Raw genomic sequence first — 21,798 nt, forward strand, 5'->3', positions numbered from 1 at the left:
GACGCGGGTTGTGAATGCTGTGGGTTGGATCACGTTCTCAACCTGTGCGTCCACTGTACAGTGGTACCTCGGGTTAAGTACTTAATTCATTCCGGAGGTCCGTTCTTAACCTGAAACTGTTCTTAACCTGAAGCACCACTTTAGCTAATGGGGCCTCCTGCTGCCGCTGCGCTGCCAGAGCACGATTTCTGTTCTCATCCTGAAGCAAAGTTCTTAACCTGAAGCACTATTTCTGGGTTAGCGGAGTCTGTAACCTGAAGCGTATGTAACCTGAAGCGTATGCAACCCGAGGTACCACTGTACTTGCCAGACTTTACTGTGAATGTTTGCTTGCATACTTATTACACTTACAACCACCTTTCCGAAGGTGATACACAATCTTCTCCCTTCTCCATTTTATCCACACAAGAACCCTGCAAGGTAGCTCAGACTGAAAGATAGTGACTAGTCCAAGGTGGGCCTCATGGATGAGTGGGATTTGAACCCTGGTCTCCTAGGTCCTAGTCCGACACTCTAACCTCTACACCACATGAAACTGAGCTGTGCATCCTCGGCTGTGCATATGGCAGGAGGCAGAGAGAGGCAGGTTGTGCTCATTCCTTGCTGAGTTCCAGGCTCAGGCCAAATTGCCCACTTCCAGCCGGGTCCAGGTTGAGCAGGGCTGGGCAGACCTCAGTATCATTTGGTGTGATTGGCTTCACAGCTAAAGAAAGACAAGACAGCTGAAGAGAACGCACATTTAGCACTAGAACCCCCAAGGTCTATTAACCTGTGATTAGTTGCTGATTACTGTATTTTAATATTTTGTTGGAAGCCACGCCCAGAGTGGCTGGGGAAGCCCAGTCAGGTGGGCGGGGTATAAATTATTATTATTATTATTATTATTATTATTATTATTATTATTATTATTATTATTATTATCATCATCCTCATCATCATCATTATGACTTCTGCATTGCAGGGGGTTGGGCTAGATGACCCTTAAGTTCCCTTCCAACTCTATAACCAGAGCTGGAAATTAAACAGAATGTCCCTGAGCCTGGGAAGAGGCTATCAGTTCTGTACCCTGAGTTCACAAAGCCTTCATGTTAAGTCCACTCCTGCTAAGCCTGTTCAGCAGCCTAATTTTAGCAAGAAAAGCTATTTTGTTGCTGCTGCTTTGAAACAACTGGGAGACAGAAACCCTGTAAATCACCCAGTGAAATCCTCAACCACCTCCCTTCCATTAAAGGGCTAGCTCTGCTGCTGATTCTGCTAACAGTACCAGTGGTCAGGGATGATGGGAATTGTAGTCCCAAAACATCTGGAGGGCCTAGTTTGGGGATGCCTGATCTAGATGAACTGGGTGAGACAAGAGTATCTCATTAGGAAGGGTAAAATCACTCTGCGCATGGTCTGAGGTATTCTTATTTTATTTTATTAATATTAGCATGCTTACGGCTGAGCTCTGACATTTACAGCAAGCATCAAAGGTTAGTCCTGCTGAGTCCCTGGAATTAGCTGCACAGAGTACTTTACATCAGTACTCTTCAATCTTTTCAGACCTGAGACCCATGTTTAACCGGAGCACACATTTGAGAGCCCATTTCTTTTCTTTTTTAAAAAGCATATGGTGGAGTGCTGCTATTATGACCCACTTTAGATTAGGGTGCAGACCAATAGCAGTCCCGATGCACCAGCTGAAGACCACTGCCTCATTTTATGGAGCAGCATACAAAATGTCATTCATAACTAACTAATTAACTAATCAAATCAAGTCTTTAAAATTTTTAGAACATGGTGGACAGCTCAATGAAAACTTTAGTGGTAGGAAAAAATTATAAAATATAAGGCTGAAATTATAACAGGGAATAATACTGCAATGCCTTTATAGAAATATATGATGGAGTGACTTTGGGAATAAGTTGTGCATCCCCCGCCCAAAAAAAGAATATTTTAGAGCTGCAAAAGATGCAGGAAAGAGCAAGCAAAATTATCAAAGTGTGGGTCAAGATAAGAGACTCGATCACAAAGCAGGGAAAGGTGAAGGCATTTTGGGACACCAGTGTTTGGAGTAGAAATGGAACAGGGTACAATTGCCCATTTTCATGGGAATTGACTTCAGTGGGCCTTACTTCTGAGTAAACATATACGTTGGTACCTCGGGTTAAGAACTTAATTCGTTCTGGAGGTCCGTTCTTAACCTGAAACTGTTCTTAACCTGAGGTACCACTTTAGCTAATGGGGCCTCCCGCTGCCGCCGCATGATTTCTGTTCTCATCCTGAAGCAAAGTTCTTAACCTGAGGTACTACTTCTGGGTTAGCGGAGTCTGTAACCTGAAGTGTCTGTAACCTGAAGCATCTGTAACCCGAGGTACTACTGTATAGAATTGTGCTGTAAGAGGTTCTGTGATGGAGGTTTAGAAAAATATATATCTCCCTCTTCCTCTACACTTGATGGGTGGTTTAGGACAAAAGGAAGTACATCTTCACACAAGCCACATAAATGCCTGGAATTCCACTTTCAGGAGATGTAATAGGCATCAGCAGGGGATTAGGCTAATTCAAAGACAAAGGGACTTGGTCAATCAATGGCCAGGATGGCTATCTCCAAAGACTGCTGAGCCACTAAATACCTGTTGATGGGAAACAAACAGTGCTGGTGGAGTCGAGGTGTGTGTGTTTCTGTTGCTGTCCTGTTTCAGTTCCTGCTTATATATGGCTGAGCATTCGGGGGGGGGGGGAGATTTCTGTTTGTTTAATCCAGAGGGGCTCTTCTTCATAACCTTATGAGGTTAGTTCTGTGGTGCCTCAACCATACATGCAAAAGTACTGATACACACACTTCTCTGAGTGGTGAGAGACTTCAGGGGTACCAACTTTTACCTTTGTTTTCATTTCCTTGGAATGAAAGTCACTATGGCTACGGTGTCTTTATTAAATATGGTTTTATTTACACATATATTCAAGCTGAGCACCAGAGAATCAGATCTCCCCCATTGGAGTTCTTGGCGAGTTCAGCAAAGAGCAATAAATCAAGCCATTGTGTCTTCCCAGCTTTCCTAGCCAAAAAATAGTCCCTGGTCTATTGTTCTCCTACACCTCAGATGATGTGGCCTCCAGCCAGGTTGGAAGGTGGCAATGCCGGCCATCTCCAACTAAATGCATCACTGGTTAGTTGTTTCTATGGCAATACAGCCAAGTCATGGATAAAGGTTGCTTAATCAGCCCCCAGTCCTATAACAAAACCTTCACTGGATTTATTTAAGTAGTGGCTGGTTGGCCATTGGTCAGGAATTCTACACTGATTGTACCTTGCAATGCAGATGCAGGTTATTATTTATTTCTTCTATTTACTAGTCACTTCCCCTCTCCTGCCTAAATGAAACTCAGAGAGTAACAAGCAAGCAAAGTAAATAAAAAAAAATGTCCAGTAGCACCTTACAGACCAACTAAGTTTGTTCTGGGTATAAGCTTTTGTGTTGCATGCAGACTTCTTCAGATACTTGAACCTAAAGGTAAAGGTACCCCTGCCCGTACGGGACAATCGTGTCTGACTCTGGGGTTGCGTGCTCATCTCGCTTAAGAGGCCGGGAGGCAGCACTGTCCGCAGACACTTCCGGGTCACGTGGCCAGCGTGACGAAGCTGCTCTGGCGAGCCAGCACCAGCGCAGTGCACGGAAACGTCATTGCCTTCTCGCTATAAAGCGGTCCCTATTTGTCTACTTGCACTTAGGGGTGCTTTCGAACTGCTAGGTGGGCAGGAGCTGGGACCGAACGACGGGAACTCACCCCACCGTGGGAATTCGAACCGCCAACCATACGATCGGCAAGTCCTAGGCACTGAGGTTTTACCCACAGCGCCACCTGAACCTAGAAACAAACAAAAGTCAGCCTAGACATAGAAGTTCCTTCCAACTTTATGACTGTAAAGAGAAAGCAGAAAGAAGTTGCTGGTAGCCTTTTTGAACAGATTTAAGTGATTTTGGTTTGGTTTATTAAAAGAAACTGATTTTTTTTAACCAAGGTCCTTTCAAAATGGCTGCAAAAAAACCGCAATGCAGTGGCAACATTGCCAATCAAGTCTTCTACCATCACATTCAAATTAAGACTTTTGAGTAAGCCAAATGCTAAAAGAGCAGCTTAATAATAATAATAAAAGACAGATATCCTAGTGGCAGCCAGATCTGTCTTAGTGAACCTAGATTTTTTTTAAAAAAATGCACCTGGAATTGTTGTTGTGCTGTTGTGCTTACTTTTGAGTAAGGATGCATAGGATTGGAACATAGGGAGTCTAACCACTCCCTAGTCATTCATTCATTCATAGAAAGATTCGGCGGTTCTAAACAGCTGCGCGATGGCCACACTTTCCCTTTCGCACCTGCCCGACGATTCGCTGGTTGGTTGCTCCTCTTGACGTCAGTCTCCCGTTATTAGTACAGCTCCAGGGCAACACCCTTCTCAAAGAACGAGGCGCTGCTTGCTGGAGCGGCCGGGCGGGGCGCAACAGAGCAAGCGGCCAGACCTCACTGCAGTGCTATTGAAGAAGCTTCTGCCTGCTGCAAGCAAACATGAGCGCCTCCGTGGCGTTGCACTCCGTTCGCCTCCTTCTCCTGCTGGTTGTTTGGGGTGTCTTGGACGTCGGGAGCAGCAGCAGCAGCAGCACTCCCGCAGGTAAGGATATTAATAATCGCTATGAATTTCTGCGGTGTTTTCTCCGGGCGGCTGGCGACCTAGGCAAACGTCCAGAAAAAAGGATGGTCGTTGCTGCGTTTCTCATCCCAAGGTGAGCAGTCACCTTGAAAAGGTTTGCTTCAAGGCAAAAAAATAAATAAAACGACGACTGTTATTTTCTCCAAACCGAGGGGGGGGGGTTAGATGGTTCAAGGAATTTTAATTTTAAACGTTCTCTTTATTTATTTACCCCAGCCCGAGTTTATTTGGCAGGAGGGGGTTCCTTTGGTGAAGGGATGTTCTGCCCGAATCTTCACTTTGCGGCATTCTAACCAGGCTCCCCCGCCCCCTGAAAGGTTAATTCCTACCTTATGACTATTAAGATTAAAAAGACACGCGTCTAAGGCGTTTCCAAACTGCATTCCCCTGGTTGTAGAATCCTTCATGTCCTGTTTTGTAAAAGCCATTGCCTTCCTAGTTTAATAAAAGGAGGAGGGGGGAAATAAGCAGGGGAGAGAGAAGTTAAGATTCCATCAGGTGGTAAAGTGGAGGCAGACAATAGTCTAGGACTGGAGATCCGTGTTGTTGGAGCAACATTACTCGTGGAATTAACTTAATAATGCCAGGATGATGGCCCATTGTTTCAGCTGTGAATGATCCTTGTGCTTTGTTTTGTGTCTGTTTGCTGCTCTGTGAATGATGTCTTACTTGCATGTCATTGCTCTCTGCTCCACTATAACCACCACCATGTGCGCACACACACACAGTTGTAAAGACACAAGAAGAGCCTTGCTGGATCAGGCCAATCCTGTTCTCCCAGTAGCCACCCAGATGCCTGTAGGAAGCGCCCCCCCCAGCAGGACATGAGTGCAACAGCACTCCCCCCCCCCACTTGTTGCCTCAAATATTTATTTAGACCATTCCTATACCGCTTCAGATATTAAACTGTCCCTAAGCAGTCTGCGGTCAACTGAAACATACAAAAATGCGCAATAAAGCCAGGAATGTGAATACACAGAGATGGAACTTCCATCTCAAACTGCCCCCTCCCCCCCACCCCACAAACAGCTCTCAGCATCCTGTCTCTCACTGTCATCAATGCTGGCTCTCACCCAAGACCCAACAAATTCACAGATTAGTGCAAGACTCACAACAGAAGAGGGTTCCTAGATCCTGCTGACGTTGCCCTAGGGACCCATCTGCACCATACAATTAAAGCAGTATCGTACTACTATAAACAGCCATGGCTTTCCCCCAAAGAATCCTGGGAGGTTAGGGGTGCTGTGAGTTGTTAAAAGGTAAAGGGACCCCTTACCATTAGGTCCAGTCGTGACCGACTTTGGGGTTGCGGCGCTCATCTCGCTTTATTGGCTGAGGGAGCCGGCGTACAGCTTCCGGGTCGTGGCCAGCATGACGAAACCGCTTCTGGCAAACCAGAGCAGCGCACTGAAATGCCGTTTACCTTCCCGCCAGAGCGGAACCTATTTATCTACTTGCACTTTGCTGTGCTTTCGAACTGCTAGGTGGGCAGGAACAGGGACTGAGCAACAGGAGCTCACCCCATCATGGGGATTCGAACCGCCGACCTTCTGATCGACAAGTCCTAGGCTCTGTGGTTTAACCCACAGCACCGTTCGGAGACCCTTATTCCCCTTGCAGAGCTGCAGTTCTCAGGGTGGTTTAAAAATTGGCCCCTCTTCCCAGAGAACTCTGAGAATTGAAGATCTGAGTGGAATAGGCTCCCCTTAACAGCTCTGTTTTAAATGTGCAGGTAGGACTCTAGTCTCCGTCTCCAGGTCCCCAACTTCACTACACATTTCAAACTATTTTAGCACTTTGAAGTCCTGTTTTGTGCACGCTGCATTAAAACCCTGTTTGGCACGATATCTGATGATTCTCCCCTCCCCGCAGTTTGCACCACAGTAAATGCAGAGGAAATGGTGTCTGTGCTTCCTGTTTGAAAGTTTGAGAGAGTGTTTTACCAAATCACACAGTGAGGATATGAAGTAAACCAGCGGACCTCTTTCATAGACTGAATTCCATTAGAATTCATGGGGTTTATAAAGTCATTATTGAAAAATATCCTTACCCCATGTTCCTTTTCTTAAAAATTGAAGTATAATCTCCTGTACAACAGACAGCAGTTTCCAACTAGAAAACAACCAGATTTTGAATTGCTAGGCGTAGGGCTGGATCCTCCAGAGTCCAGACTCACACACGTTACACCAAAGTCCTGTTACAATCATTGAGACTCTGGCTGTGTACAATCCATGCACATTAAAGCATTCAAAGCAGTTTGTTTTGCTCAAAGAATTCTGGGTAGTGTAGATCACCCCTAAGAGATATGTTAACAACCCTTTAAAAAACTACAGTGCTCATAATTCTTCGAGGGAGGGGGAATGTTTGAATGCAGCCTTAAGTTGATTTCAGTGGCAACTAAGTGCCACTCACTTAGTCTGGATCCAACCAATCCTCTCTTCAGGATTTCTGAGATGGGGTGGGATCACACATGCCTCTGATCTATTTACTGCTGAAGAGGCCAACAGGTTGTATCACTGTACTGCTGGGATCAGAAGGGTTAGAAAGATACTGAGTAGTTTTATCTGACATTTGTTACTTTTTGAAGTTGAAGCTGTGTTGCCCACCCTGAATGGACCTGGTTTCAGCTTCAGAATTCTTGATCGCCGCAGAGTTGAGTTTCCCCTCCAACAGCACTGATTAGTTGCTGTTAAATGTAGCCCAAAATTAAGCAAGTACCTTTGTACTTTGTAGTATCAAAGCTGTTCAGAAGCTCATCCGCAATCTATGTTTTATCTTAAACAGAGAAACAAAGGGACAATTTTAAATGGGGAGCAGGAATGGCCCTTCACTATGAGAAAAGGATTTTTAAGCATAGTGAACTTGGAGTCATCAAGTAAAACCACTTGGCTTCCAATTTAGGAGAGACAAATTACTTCACGCCATGGAGTATAATTTAATGTATGGAATTCACTGCCACACAATGGGGATGGCTGCTAACTTAGACAGGGTCCTGAAACAAAATGGTGTCGTGTGGAATGTGCCTGTCCAGGGTTCCAGCCAGCCAACAACCTAGCAACATCCTTGAGGATACTTCCATTTCATCTTCTCTTGTTTTCTGCTCCTGCAAAAGGTTGTCAGCATTTTGTATCCTCAATCCTTAGTGGACTGTTTGGATTCCTCTCCTTAGAGTTCTTCTCACTCCTGTGCCCCCTTCAAACCAAGCCTGCTGATCCGTTTGTACATGGATGTTGCAGTTTTGGCTACCTAAATTGTCCATGTGTGGAGAAAGATTTCTCAGTTAGTATGCAGAGTAGCTTTAAAAAGGAGACTAATGAATGAATGGTCTCTCGTTGGTTATGACTCACGATGGCTGTGTGGAAATTCCAGGTTTGATGTTTTGGAGTTTTGCAGATGCAGAAATGGGTCACCAGGTGGGGCAAAACCACTAGGCTTCCTAGCAAGTGGGTTACAGTTGCTTACTGGAAAGTAGAGGAGGTGAGGTGGAAGGAGATTGGCACAGTGCACATGCACTGGCAGAAATGTTGGATTGGCTCTGCCAGTGGGTTTGCACCATGTTGACATCCACACCACCTCTCCCTCTCAGTGAGCAACAGCAACACACCAGGCAATCAGGTGTGGTGAACCTTTGGCCTTCTAGTTTTGGATGAACTGCAACTCCTACCAGACCCAGCAAACATAACCCGTGTCCAGAGATGATGGAAGTTGTAGTTCAGTAACATCTGGAAGGTCAAAGATTGACCAGAACTTGCTTAGATGGAGCATCATCCCTCATGGAAATGGTGGGCCTCACTTTGGCCTTTTCTGGATTTTGTCAGTCTGCTTATCAGCTGTATAGCTTCACCGATATAAAATTGACTCAGTGAATACTTCATTTCTGTCCAATATCCTGCAGTGGTGGAGCAGGCAAATACCTCTTCCACAGCTAGCGGAGTTCTAGAACTGAGCTGTTTTGGGCAAAGTGATGCCACCCTACAGAAAGATTGCCTGAAATTTATGTGCTTAGTGCCTTCTTGGAGTCACTTCTCTGCTTGATGTGGTCAATCAGAAGATGGGCAATATAGGAAGATGCTGTATACAGTACTCAGTCAGACCATTGACCTCCATCTGGCCTGGTATTGTGCAAACTGGATGGCAACCCATGTCGCCAGGGTTGTAGACATGGATCTCTCCTGGGATCTCTCCTAGAGATAATACTGTGGAATTAAACCTGGAACTATTTGAACTTGAAGCATATCCTCAAAGGAGGAGGTCAGAATCAAGAATGGGGAAGAGCAGCAGCAGCAAAATTTTAGGCTCAGGCATTTAAAATGCTGTATATAGCTCTGGGATGATTAATGGATTTCTCTCACATGGCTGTTGTGGGGATGACTGCAAAGCAGCAGTGATATGGAAAGTAGGACTAAAAAGAGAGAATATACAACTCAGGTTCAGGGATGCCAACTTGAATAAAATATTTGGAGGCCCAGGTAAGCCCCACTCTCCAAGTGTCCCTATTTTCCAGGGACATCCCTGATTTAGAGAAGATGTCCTGGTTTCTGATTTGATCCTGGAATGTCCCATTTTTTCTTAGGATGTCCCTATTTACATTGGAGAAATGCTGAGGGTATGGAGGGTATGGAGTTAGCCAACCCCTGAGGCATCTGAAGGCAATCCTGTATAGGGAAGTTTAGAGTGCCTGGGGCAACCCAGTAAGATGCATGGGGTATAAATAGTAAAATGATCATTATGGAATGGGACGTCCCTATTTTCATCCGAGAAACGTTGGAGGGTATGCCTGCATAATGTGGTGCATGCACACCATTGTATGGCAATGCTCATCAACTTTGGGGGAGGCCCCCACAGCCCCTAGAGGTGGCTCCTATGTTCAGGTTCTTCACTCTTCATCTCTGCTTTATGTTGCACCAATCCTAACTGTCTTGCGCAGTGCAAACCTACATATGGCTTACTCCCAGGCAAGGGTCTAGAATTGCAACTTCAGACACTGTTCTGCAAGGCACTCTGTTCCCGCAAATATTACTACAGTACTGTTGCAGAGAATAAAGTCAGACTTGAGGCCTTGTATATTTTCAACTGAAGTAGTTCCATAGCTTATAGAACTTCAGTATTTTAGGTATACTTTTAATGGAACACAGTGGGTGACTGTGTGCAGATGTGTGCAACTGTGGCACACATACACCCCTCAACCATTTCCCTTCATAATGTACTATCATCAAGAAAGGGGATGTGGTTATGAAGAAAAGGGGACATGAGGACTAGTTAAGATAGGTTCGATCTATAGCAGGGGTCAGCAAGCTTTTTCAGCCGTGGACTGGTCCACCGTCCCTCAGACCATGGGGGGGGGGTGGACTATATTTTGATGCATTTTAAATAAAAGGACACATTCTACTCATGTAAAAACACGCTGATTCCTGGACCGTCCGCAGGCCAGATTTAGAAGGCAATCTGGCCCCTGGGCCTTAGGTTGCCTACCCCTGATCTACAGCATACATATACAGAGATATGTAGTACATATCTGTGGTATACCTGGGAATATCCTTGCCTGAAACCAGTGCATTTTTTCTGGGGGGACACAGGGGTACGCATACCCCTAAACATTTTGTGAATCTAAGTTTGGCCTCATTGAGGGGCAGTATTTCAATATGAGTAGGAAAATGAGAGTACCCCTAAACATTTTTTTTAGAAAAAAAGCACTGCCTGAACCCCTGGAGAGATGCTGCCAGTCTTTGTAGAGACAATACTGAACTAGATAGAGCAATAGTTTTATATTAGTAGCAGGCTTGACAGTACCTAGAAGGTGGAAAGATTTGAGACAACTTGCTATCCGAATGGCACCAGCTTGGAGAATTGCATTGATGGGGAAAAAGTGAGACACAAGGTGAAAAACAGGGGTGATTTTTAAAAGGCAAAAGGGAAGTTTCAAGTGACAAGGCATTTTTTAATAAAATACATAGTGTGGAAGGAACAGAACTGGCAACCACCAGCAATGCATGGCTTCCTGTGGAATGACTGTACAAGATGACACTGTCAACCCAAAAGGAGAATTCTGGTCATAAGAACAACAAATGCTTTACAGTAAAACAGATGCAGCCAATGCTCTGAACTATGTGTTACCCTCATGTTCTGGATGTTATACATTATTTTGTTCTTGTCACAAAAGCAAATTACTTTTTTTAAAAAAAGAATAGACTCATTTTAAGGGAGCTTCCTCTGAAAAAAGAATCCAGTCCCCAATTGATCTACAGCTAGCAGAGTCAGCCTGTTTCCTTAGAAGCAAGCAGGCATGAATCATTGCAGCAAAGAGCACCAGGCTGATTAATTTCTCAGTCCATTATTGACAAAGGCATTATTGGCGATGATGATCTCAGATAAGACACTGTCTTCCTTCCACTTGGGGGACATAACTGAAATGATCTCATTGGTCTGGCGTGGGCACAAACTGTTCTTTGCGGGTTGCTTAGGACAACAACACAGGCAGGAGACATTAAATGGAGAAGAGCCTCCATCCAAATGGCAAGAGGTGAATTGTTTCATCTACTGTGTGACTTTGCAAGGTTGATGTCTAAACCCTGTTAGCACACAGATTCCCCCTTGCAAAAACCAGTACAGTGGTACCTTGGGTTACAGACGCTTCAGGTTACAGACTCTGCTAACCCGGAAGTACTACCTCAGGTTAAGAACTTTGCTTCAGGGTGAGAACAGAAATTGTGCAGTGGTGGCGCAGCGACAGCGGGAGGCCCCATTACCTAAACTGGTACCTCAGGTTAAGAACAGTTTCAGGTTAAGAACGGAGCTCCAGAACGAATTAAGTTCTTAACCAGAGGTACCACAGTACAATGGTTTGATAGTCATTTAGCAACCAATGAGGAAACGGAAACAACACACATTTACCCTTTTCATTATACATTTTCCCCAGACCTGTCTTGTACGAAATATACCGTATTTTTCGCTCTATAACACGCACCAGACCATAACACGCACGTAGTTTTTAGAGGAGGAAAACAAGAAAAAAATATTCTAAACGAAATAGTGGATATGATTTTTGTGGTTCATGCTGTGGCCACAGACATGTGATCTGACAGTGAGTTTGGAGCAGCCCAATGCAAAAATCCTGAGGATCCATGTGGATCCATGCTTTGTAACCACGGAGGAGGGAAGGAAGGGGAACCATGGATCCTCTGCTCACGACTGCAGCAGATCCCCCCCGCCACCCGCAGGCATTCGCTCCATAACACGCACAGACATTTCCCCTTACTTTCTAGGAGGAAAAAAGTGAGTGTTATGGTGCAAAAAATACGGTATTTTAACAGCATGTCAGAAAATGACCCAAAATGAGATGGAAGAGGAGTATGAAGAGAGGTAGAACAGGGCAGGGAGTGTGGAACACCTGTTAGGTTTTGGAGGACTAAGCCCTGTGCACCTTGTCTTACCTTCTTCCCCGTCAACTAGCCCATGGGTAGGCAAACTAAGGCCTGGGGGCCAGATCCGGCCCAATTGCCTTCTAAATCTGGCCCGACGGCAGTCCAGGAATCAGCGTGTTTTTACATGAGTAGAATGTGCCCTTTTATTTAAAATGCATCTCTGGGTTATTTGTGGGGCTTGCCTGGTGTTCTTACATGAGTAGAATGTGTGCTTTTTAAAAAAATGCATCTCTGGGTTATTTGTGGGGCATAGGAATTTATTCTTTTTTCAAAATACAGTCTGGCCCCCCACAAGGTCTGAGGGACAGTGGACCGGCCCCCTGCTGAAAAAGTTTGCTGACCCCTGAGCTAGCCTGTTACCCTTGGATGTTGTAGGAAGACACTGTTTTGCTGGCAGTGTTGAAGTACGGCTATTAGTTGGTCATCTTCTCTACAGAAAGCAAAATGTATTGAAACAGCTCTAGGGTGGAAAGGTGTGCATGAATATCAAGGCATCCAAGAGGGTATCTATGTATTAACTGGGATTTGAATTTGCATCTTTCCAATCCTAGACTGACCCTGTATACTCTATGTTGGGGTAGTGAATCTGGTGCTCTTGAGAAGCTGTTGGACTGCAGTGCTTATCAGACCCAGCCACACACTGCCTGTGGTCAGGAATTATGGAAGTTCCAACATCTGGAGGGCACCATGATCCAGAGACCAATAAATTTAATAAACAACATCAACAAATTAGGGTGTCTTTTAGCTATTGAGCCTTCTAGTTGCCTGTAGAAACACAAAACCAAGTCAAGGGTGGGTGCTCATGAAGGGTGTAAGATGATGGCACCCATGCGTAGTAGTCCCAGGAAGTAGCTTGTGAACTTGATGCTGTCTGTTCAGAGATACCAATTTTTGACTTAAGGGTTGATACTCATTTCTCCATGGACAAAGTGTTATTAGTGGTAGCAGGGCATGTGCTGCATAGAAAGAAAGAAGCCTAAGAAGTTACCTGTACTCTCATCCCTCTAAAGCAAGGCACTTGTGACAGTTGTCTCCTTTTAGTACAGTCCTCAGGAAATGTAGAACTGCCCAGAAATAGTCTTTCAGTTCTGGGTTTTCTGTTGTTGTTTTTTTGGTGTATTTTTTTTTTGTACAGTCCTCAGGAAATGTAGAACTGCCCAGAAATAGTGTTTAAGTTCTGGGTTTTCTGTTTGTTTGTTTTTATGCTATGTTGTTGTTGTTGTTTAGTCGTTTAGTTGTATCCAGCTCTTCGTGACTCCATGGACCAGAGCACGCCAGGCACTCCTGTCTTCCGCTGCCTCCTGCAGTTTGGTCAAACTCATGTTCGTAGCTTCGAGAACACTGTCCAACCATCTCATCTTCTGTCGTCCCCTTCTCCTTGTGCCCTCAATCTTTCCCAACATCAGGGAGTCTTTTCCAGGGAGTCTTCTCGTCTCATGAGGTGGCCAAAGTATTGGAGCCTCAGCTTCACGGTCTGTCCTTCCAGTGAGCACTCAGGGCTGATTTCCTTAAGAATGGATCAGTTTGATCTCCTTGCAGTCCATGGGGCTCTCAAGAGTCTCCTCCAGCACTATAATTCAAAAGTATCAATTCTTTGGCAATCGGCCTTCTTCATGGTCCAGCTCTCACTTCCATACATCACTACTGGGAAAACCATAGCTTTAACTATACGGACCTTTGTTGGCAAGGTGATGTCTCTGCTTTTTAAGATGCTGTCTAGGTTTGTCATTGCTTTTCTCCCAAGAAGCAGGCGTCTTTTCATTTTGTGACTGCTGTCACCATCTGCAGTGATCATGGAGCCCAAGAAAGTAAAATATTTTTATGCTATAGACTTGATTTAACAGGGAGGAAGTCCTTCTTTATCATTTTCAGCCATAATTGCTAGTCATAACCATTAATCATTCACTTAAAGTACTTTAGCTCTTGCAAAGCGGCTTTCAAATTCCCTGGAATGAAGTTGTCAGGAAAAGCCAGCCGCAAGAAGGAATAGCAGGAGACTGACCTGTCCAGAACCCAGGATGTGTTCTGAATCAGTCAGGACTTGATATGACTTATATCTGCTTTTGAATCCACTTCCTTAATTTGTACATTCAGCCTAAGCTTCTTTCAGATTTACCCAGCAAAATTACAATAATATATATGGACCACCAAGTTCTTTGTTAGAATTTTGTAAAACTGCAATGAGTTTATTTCCTCTACACTTCCTTGAAGGACTTGGGGCTCATCCAGATTACCTTTATACCACACTTTCAGACACAGGTGTGCACTTTAAAAGTTCTGTGTCAGAGTGTGGCACTTTTCTCTGGAAAACCCAATTGCTGTTTGCTCCAATTCAATGGTAAAACACAGGTTTTCCCAGGAAAAGCACTAGGACAAAAAAGAAAAAGGGAAAACAGCCATTAAAATATAGCGGACCCACCGCTTAATACTACAAATTAATAATGCGGTGGATCCACTCCCGCTAAATGTCCCCAATTAAATATAGTGCACCCACCTCACGGTATACCAATTACATGAATTTCTACAATTTACCACAGATTATCTAGTGGGGGACTTGTGTGAGGGGGAAATGTAATGATTTAGAGTCCCAGGCAGGATCTAATCAACAAATGAGAAAAGCTTTATTAAACAAAAAAGTTTATCAAACAAGTGGGTCAGGAAATGCATCCCTAAACAGGTATTTAAAAAGGTAAAGGACCCCTGACAGTTAAGTCCAGTCGCAGACGACTCTGTGGTTGAGGTACTCATCTCGCTTCACAGATGAGCCAAGGGAGCCAGCGTTTGTCCACAGACAGTTTTCTGGGTCATGTGGCCAGCATGACTAAGCCATTTCTGGTGCAACGGAACACCGAAACCAGAGCAGCGCAGGGAAACACTGTTGACCTTCCCGCCAGAGCGGTACCTATTTATCTACTTGCACTTTGACATGCTTTCAAACTGCTAGGTTGGCAGGAGCTGGGACCGAGCAACGGGGCTCACCCCGTCATGGGGATTCGAACTGCCGACCTTCTGATCGGCAAGTCCAAGGCTCAGTGGTTTAGACCACAGTGCCACACTCATCAAAAAAAATATTATATCCAATATTCATTACCAGAGCCCCTGCCCTACCATTGGACAGAGTGTGGCCAGTAGTGTAGTGGAAATTCAGAAGACTGTTATTTCATGACAGTCACAGCCATTCCCCTTCTTAGATTATATAATCATCTTATATGACATAATAATAATAATAATATAATAATAATAATAATAGATGTATTGCAATGATCAATGCAGCTCTCCAGGTGTTGCCCTCCAACTGTAACTCCTATTTTCTGTCCACATTCATGGGCAAATGATTTGGAGTACTCCAATATCTTCTTTTGGAATGACTTAAGTTGCATTTTCCATGAGGCTTTGTTGCATGGAGGAGATGATGGAGGGCAAGGGTGTGGGAAGTCTGACCTGTGTGGTCCACATGGCCTACCCTGTGTCCCTAAGCTAGCCTGCTGCCCACAGGTGAGACGGAGGATGCTCTCCTGTCTCTGTAAGCTTTCATTTCCAGTCTGGTTTGCTTTTCCCTGTACATGGAATAAAGGCAGGTGCCCTGTTCATAACTTGTTGTCAAAGGATTCGGACATTTGCTCACTGTGTCTCGATGAAGGGTCCGCTCCATTCTCAGGATCCAGAAACATTTTTTTAAATAAATAAGATAAAAACAAGAATCTCGAAACTGTATCATAAAAAGAATAATTTTTTTTTTTACTCTTATTTTTTATTGTATGTAGCTGATACTTCGACAGCACAAAATCACAACCAGGAAACAACTTCCAGCAATGGAATTTTCTCTCGGGGAACTTCCACTTCAGGTAACAACCTATTATTATTTTCCAGTAGGGCTATTTTCTCATGTCTGCTGTTTCTACCAATAGTGATGACAGCACAAGATTAATCTTGTGCTGAGGGAGTTCGCACTCTAAAATATTCCAGTTATTGAGAGGAGGAAGATAAAGCTGAGGAACACCTTGTGTCTTACTTTTGCCCTGTAGGAGTCTTCTTGTCACTCATTCCAGGAGAAGCCTGTACCTTGTCATGTATTGATTGAGTTGCATTCTTCAGCCCGGGCAAGTGTACTTGGTAGCTCCACTGATAAGATTGTGTAGGCAAAACAGAAACAAGTGTTGCAGCCCCTTGTAACTTAAAAAGAGGCACGTAGCAAAATTCACAAGGCTGCAATTCACACATCCTTTAAGCTGGGGCTAGGCACATTCCCACCCTCTCCTCCTCCTCTCTTCATAAATGCAGAAAAACTAGATTTATTACCTGGGTTCTTGCTGGCATGGACATGAATCAGACCCCAGCTTTTGCACCTCTTACCCCCTACTAGGGAACCCAGGTGGCATCGGGGGGGGGGGCAGTTTCAGCAGCCTCAGACAACTACGGGCACATCTGCACCACACATATAAAGCACATGACTTCCCCCCAAAAGTCGTGGAGACTGCAATTTACCCACAGGTCTGCCAATCCCAGTGTTCTTAACAAACTACAGTTTCCACAATTCTTGAGGGGACTCATGTGCTTTATACATGTGTTGGTTGTGCTTGGATATATGATGCAGATCTGCGATATGCACCATACACTTAAAGTACATGATGTGCCCCCCCCCAAAAAAAAAATATTCCAGGAAGTGTAGTTTAAGGGTGCTGAGAATGATAGCTCTGCAAAGGGGTAAACTACAGTTTCCAGGATTCTTTGGGGGAAGAAATGTGCTGTAAATACACACAGTGCTTTTCTTTTAGAAAAAATGGTGTCAGTACTGTGTGCAGTGTACCTCTGGATATGAACGGGATCCGTTCCGGAGCCCCGTTCACATCCTGAAGCAAACGCAACCCATGTCTGCACGTGCGTGGGTCACGATTCACTGCTTCAGTGCATGCACATGACGTCATTTTGACCATCTGCGCAAGCGCAAGCGGCAAAACCCGGAAGTAACCCGTTCCGTTACTTCTGGGTCGCCACAGAGTGCAACCCGAAAGTGCTCAACCTGAAGCAACTTCAACCCGAGGTATGTCTGTACCATTGAGAACCCCCAGAATAAGAAGAAAAAATCACTGAGTATACAGTATGTGCAGCTTAAGTCTTGGCAGTACAGGAAACAATGTATTTAACAAAACAAAACTGGTCTGATTGAACTGGAGGCTACTCCTACCTGAGCCCATGCTTGCCTGCCTTACTTACAAGCATTCCAGAGGGTTGAACGCGGCTGAGTTAGGAGGATAGGAGCACAACTAGAACTAGTTGGCTCCACCTGTTGCTGGTTCTACCTGATGTTGGGCTCCCTGTCTTCCATCCTCCCAGTCCCAATGGACACTAGCCGCTGCCATTCGGTTCCATGTCAGATATCAAGCTGCTTCAGTTGCTTATCAGGCCAAAGGGCCCAGCCCAGGAAATGCTAGACGACCTGATTTGTGCTCATTGTGTCACCTAGCCTACGGTTACATTTAGGGAAGTTCCGCTGTTTATTTCTCAACTTCCTATACAGGTTTCCTGTAGTGGGTGTTTGGTGGGCTGCTGCCTTCTTGCACTGTTTTGTGGGCTTCTGGGAAGCATCTGATTGGCCAATGGTGGAAACAGGATGCTGGGCTGAAGTGGTCCCTTGCTCTGACCCAGCAGGGCTCTTCTTTTGATGCTCTGAAGCTCCATTCAGCAATCTTCCCCTCCAGAACCATCAGCCAAGGAGTCCCAACAAGCAGCAGCCTTTGAAACAACTCCTTAAAATAAAACACAGCCCTTGCTCCAAAACATTTTCTCTCATCCACAGGAAGGGAGGAGCTTTTAACACCCACACAGCCCTCCCCAGCAACTCGCATATTATATAAAAATGAAAAGGAGCCAGACCCCTGCAGTGTCGGAAGACTTTTTCATACTCCAAAATGTTTTGAAAGAATATTAGGGTGGTTTTGATTTTCAGCAACCTAGGCTTGGTCTCTGGAATGTATTCTTCCTAAATATCTCAGACCATGATCACAGCTATACAGGGCCAAGGAAAACATTACTTTAAAAGTGTTCCTGCACTTAATGTGCCCATTCTTCTGCAAGGGTCAAGACAATGGCAGGCAGGCAGGGGGCATTTAACCCTTTGTTGATATTCAAGAGTCGCCCCCCCCATGCTATTTGCATTGGGAGGAACAATCCTTGGGCTACACTGGGAATAAGTGCTGGAGAGAGGGGTTCCCCCTCCCCCCAGCATTGTGTGTTTATGTCTGTGTGCATGTCTGCATTAAGATCTCCCCCTTTGTTTTGCCATAGTCTTGATACTGCTTTTCCTCTTCCTCATGACAACTACTTACGTGTGCATTTTTTTTGGGGGGGGGGTTAATTGCCTGTTAAATGTGGTAATGCATTTCACCTTACTGTAATGCATGTGACTTTACATTGAGTTTGGCTGATAGTTGGTAGTTTAGTGTGGCCCATGGTTTGTAGAAGGGAAGTCAAATCTGCAGTGACAGCTTGTAAACGATTTTGTGATTAAAAATGTGCCCTTAGGGCACTGTTCACTTCAGATGAAGACTTCTTAAGAGTCAATTTCAAGACAGAGCAACTCCAGTTTACAGGAGCTGCTGATTGCAAAGGCCTCTAACTGAGACCCTGGAGAGCTGCAGGCAGAGTAGACCAATTGGGACCAGTGGCCTGCTCAGAATAAGGCAGCTTCCTATGTTCATTACTGTCAGAGCTGCTTCCAGATCCTAGCTCACAGAGGATCACGCTAGCCAGCGGTCACTTGTAAAAGTCTTTATTGAGTAACAGTTTCCATTCTCAAGCTGCTGCGCGCAGCTCTACGTCTTAAGGGTTAGACCGGCGAAGCTCCGTCTGAGTCTCCGCCCCCTGTGCACCAGCTTACTAACCTAGCCTTACTCCACCTTTTCCGCCTGACCGTTCTTCTCTGGGTCCCTCTGCCCCCCGTGGTCTCTTCCTTCCGGGATTCTTCTGACGCTGACCCCCCGGACCCTCCTGTCTCCTTGCGCCGGGCTTTAGGACCTGGCTCCCTTTCCGGGCTGCTTACTGCGCCACCTTCCTGTGCATTTGAACTTGGCGCGCGCGCCCAACCTTCCACTTTCCGCCTGACCGTTTCTTCGCTCCCCGATGGAGGTGTGGCCACTCCTGACTCGTGCCCTCCCCCCTGTTGTGAGCTGCCAGCGCTTGATCCCTGGCGCCCTTCCTCTTCCCTGCTCTCTGGCGGTGACGCTGGTCCCGATCTCCAACTGCTCTCCTCTGAGTCCCCTCTGGCTCTATCTTCCTGGGGTGTCCCCCTAGGCTCCCCCCTTGCCCTGGCCACTGGTGCTCCTTTCTGTGAATCTTCTGATTCACTGGAAAGACTCGGAGATCTCGGGTCGTCGTCATCACTCATCTTTTCTTCTGCCTCCTCCCCCTCGCTCTCTGTTTCCTCCCTTGCCCTTGCCTCTGCTCCTGAACCCCTGACAATTACAAAGTGCATTTCTCTCCTAGCCTTCCTCTAAGCATCACGGAATGGCATAAAAGATCTACCTTCCACTGAGTCTTCTTGGTCTTACTCCAACTCTGCATAACTCAGCTTGCCCCAACCTGGCATCCTCTAGATGTTTTGGATTATATCTGCAGCCAGCACAGTCATGGTCAATAGCCAATGTGTGGAGGAAAATAGATAGAGCATAAGGGTATCAGAAAATGAACTAGGAGGATAAGGAGATGCTCTGAGCACAATGCTGTTTTTAGTGGCAGCCCAATGTTCTTTATGAAATGTACTTCTGCTCCTGTGGTCCTTATACTTTTGATTCCATTAAAGAGTGTTAAAAGAGCAAATTAATCTTCTGCTGAATCTTGTCCTGCTCGATATGAAAATAAACCTAGTCTCAACTTTTCTTTTTGGCAGCTCCACGTTCCGTTACACAAGAGCCGATCCTGCCTTTCAAGAAGTATAATTTAACCATGAAGGGTATGTTTTCTCCTCTTAATCTTGAACATTGATTGGTAGTAGAGAAGTCATGCTAATTTGGTTTCTTTTGCGGGGGAGTGGGGGGCGGGGAACCACAAGTAAGATTCCAGCTGTCACGGCCATGGAGATAAATTTCAAAACATTGGATCCAAATTTTCTAGAGTAGCTAAAAGCTAGAGAACAAATTGAGGCAGGTGGGTGGAAACTGCTTGCATTTAAGGCTGGGCTGAGATGGACAGTCTTCATGATGATGCTTTATGGACTTCAGGGGCTCTTTTGGCAGCGTGTGTGGGTTACACAGCTAATAAATATTATTATTTGAATTTTTGCCATTAAATAAATTTACGTCAAAAAGTATGTGGATAGAAACCAAATATGTCTGACTATTTAAGTCCATAATACAAAGTACAGCTTATAGGCAGCTGTGCAGGAAGCTACAGTGAACCATGTGTGTCTGAGGCCCAGGAAGACTCCCTGAGTGAGTGCCTGAGGGCCCTGCTCCTTTCTGCCACTTACCATCTGGCCTGGGGCGGGGCCTGGGGCCTCATAAGGACTGCGTGCGGCTTGCTGCCTGCTGCCCAGGAAGACTCCCTGAGTGAGTGCTTGTGGGCCCTGCTTTTGCCACTTACCATCTGGCTTGGGGCGGGGCCTGGGGCCTCATAAGGACTGCGTGCTGCTTGCGGCCTGCTGCCCAGGAAGACTCCCTGAGTGAGTGCTTGTGGGCCCTGCTTTTGCCACTTACCATCTGGCCTGGGGCGGGGCCTGGGGCCTCATAAGGATTGCGTGCTGCTTGCTGCCTGCTGCCCAGGAAGACTCCCTGAGTGAGTGCTTGTGGGCCCTGCTTTTGCCACTTACCATCTGGCTTGGGGCAGGGCCTGGGGCCTCATAAGGACTGCGTGCTGCTTGCGGCCTGCTGCCCAGGAAGACTCCCTGAGTGAGTGCTTGTGGGCCCTGCTTTTGCCACTTACCATCTGGCTTGGGGCAGGGCCTGGGGCCTCATAAGGACTGCGTGCTGCTTGCGGCCTGCTGCCCAGGAAGACTCCCTGAGTGAGTGCTTGTGGGCCCTGCTTTTGCCACTTACCATCTGGCTTGGGGCGGGGCCTGGGGCCTCATAAGGACTGCGTGCTGCTTGCGGCCTGCTGCCCAGGAAGACTCCCTGAGTGAGTGCTTGTGGGCCCTGCTTTTGCCACTTACCATCTGGCTTGGGGCGGGGCCTGGGGCCTCACAAGGACTGCGTGCTGCTTGCTGCCTGCTGCCCAGGAAGACTCCCTGAGTGAGTGCTTGTGGGCCCTGCTTTTGCCACTTACCATCTGGCCTGGGGCGGGGCCTGAAGCCTCACAAGGACTGCGTGCTGCTTGCTGCCTGCTGCCCAGGAGGAGTCCCCTGAGTGAGTGCCTGAGGGCCCTGCTCCTCCCTGCCACTTACCACCTGGCCCGGGGCGGGGCCTGACAGGCCTCACTAGGACAGTTGTTACTGCCGGAGAGGCACAGAGTGTTTTTAAAATGTTTTTAAAAATTTTCTTTGGATTTTTTGTATGTGGGGGGTGGGGGTGGGATGGATGTTTGGTTGGGCTTGGGGAATTATTATTTTTTTTATTTTGATGTTTTTGTAATTTTTACATTTTTTTTTGTTTGTATTGTTTTATTGGTTTTGTTTGTTTGTTTAAGGTGTTATTTTGTTTTTAGGGGGAGGGTTCAGGGCTGCCGGGGAGTGGGCCCCAGCCCACAAAATGGCTGG

General features: G+C 45.9%; 1 protein-coding gene across 3 annotated transcripts in view; it reads left to right on the plus strand.

Annotated features, from left to right (window-relative positions):
- Window positions 1–4,454: 4,454 nt before the first annotated feature.
- The window catches only part of EMB (embigin), a 34,790-nt gene continuing 17,446 nt past the window's right edge, over window positions 4,455–21,798 (plus strand). For 2 of the 3 annotated variants that reach the window (XM_081213144.1, XM_081213145.1), the window contains exons 1-3: window positions 4,455–4,653; window positions 15,878–15,958; window positions 19,999–20,061. In XM_081213144.1, the coding sequence (XP_081069270.1) occupies window positions 4,551–4,653; window positions 15,878–15,958; window positions 19,999–20,061 (247 nt within the window). In that variant the 5' untranslated portion in view covers window positions 4,455–4,550. The remainder of the gene's footprint in view (window positions 4,654–15,877; window positions 15,959–19,998; window positions 20,062–21,798) is intronic. The other variant, XM_081213146.1, reaches the window with a different exon arrangement.

This window comes from Podarcis bocagei (genome assembly GCF_964188305.1).
Source record: "Podarcis bocagei genome assembly, chromosome: 11".
Lineage (NCBI taxonomy): Eukaryota > Metazoa > Chordata > Lepidosauria > Squamata > Lacertidae > Podarcis > Podarcis bocagei.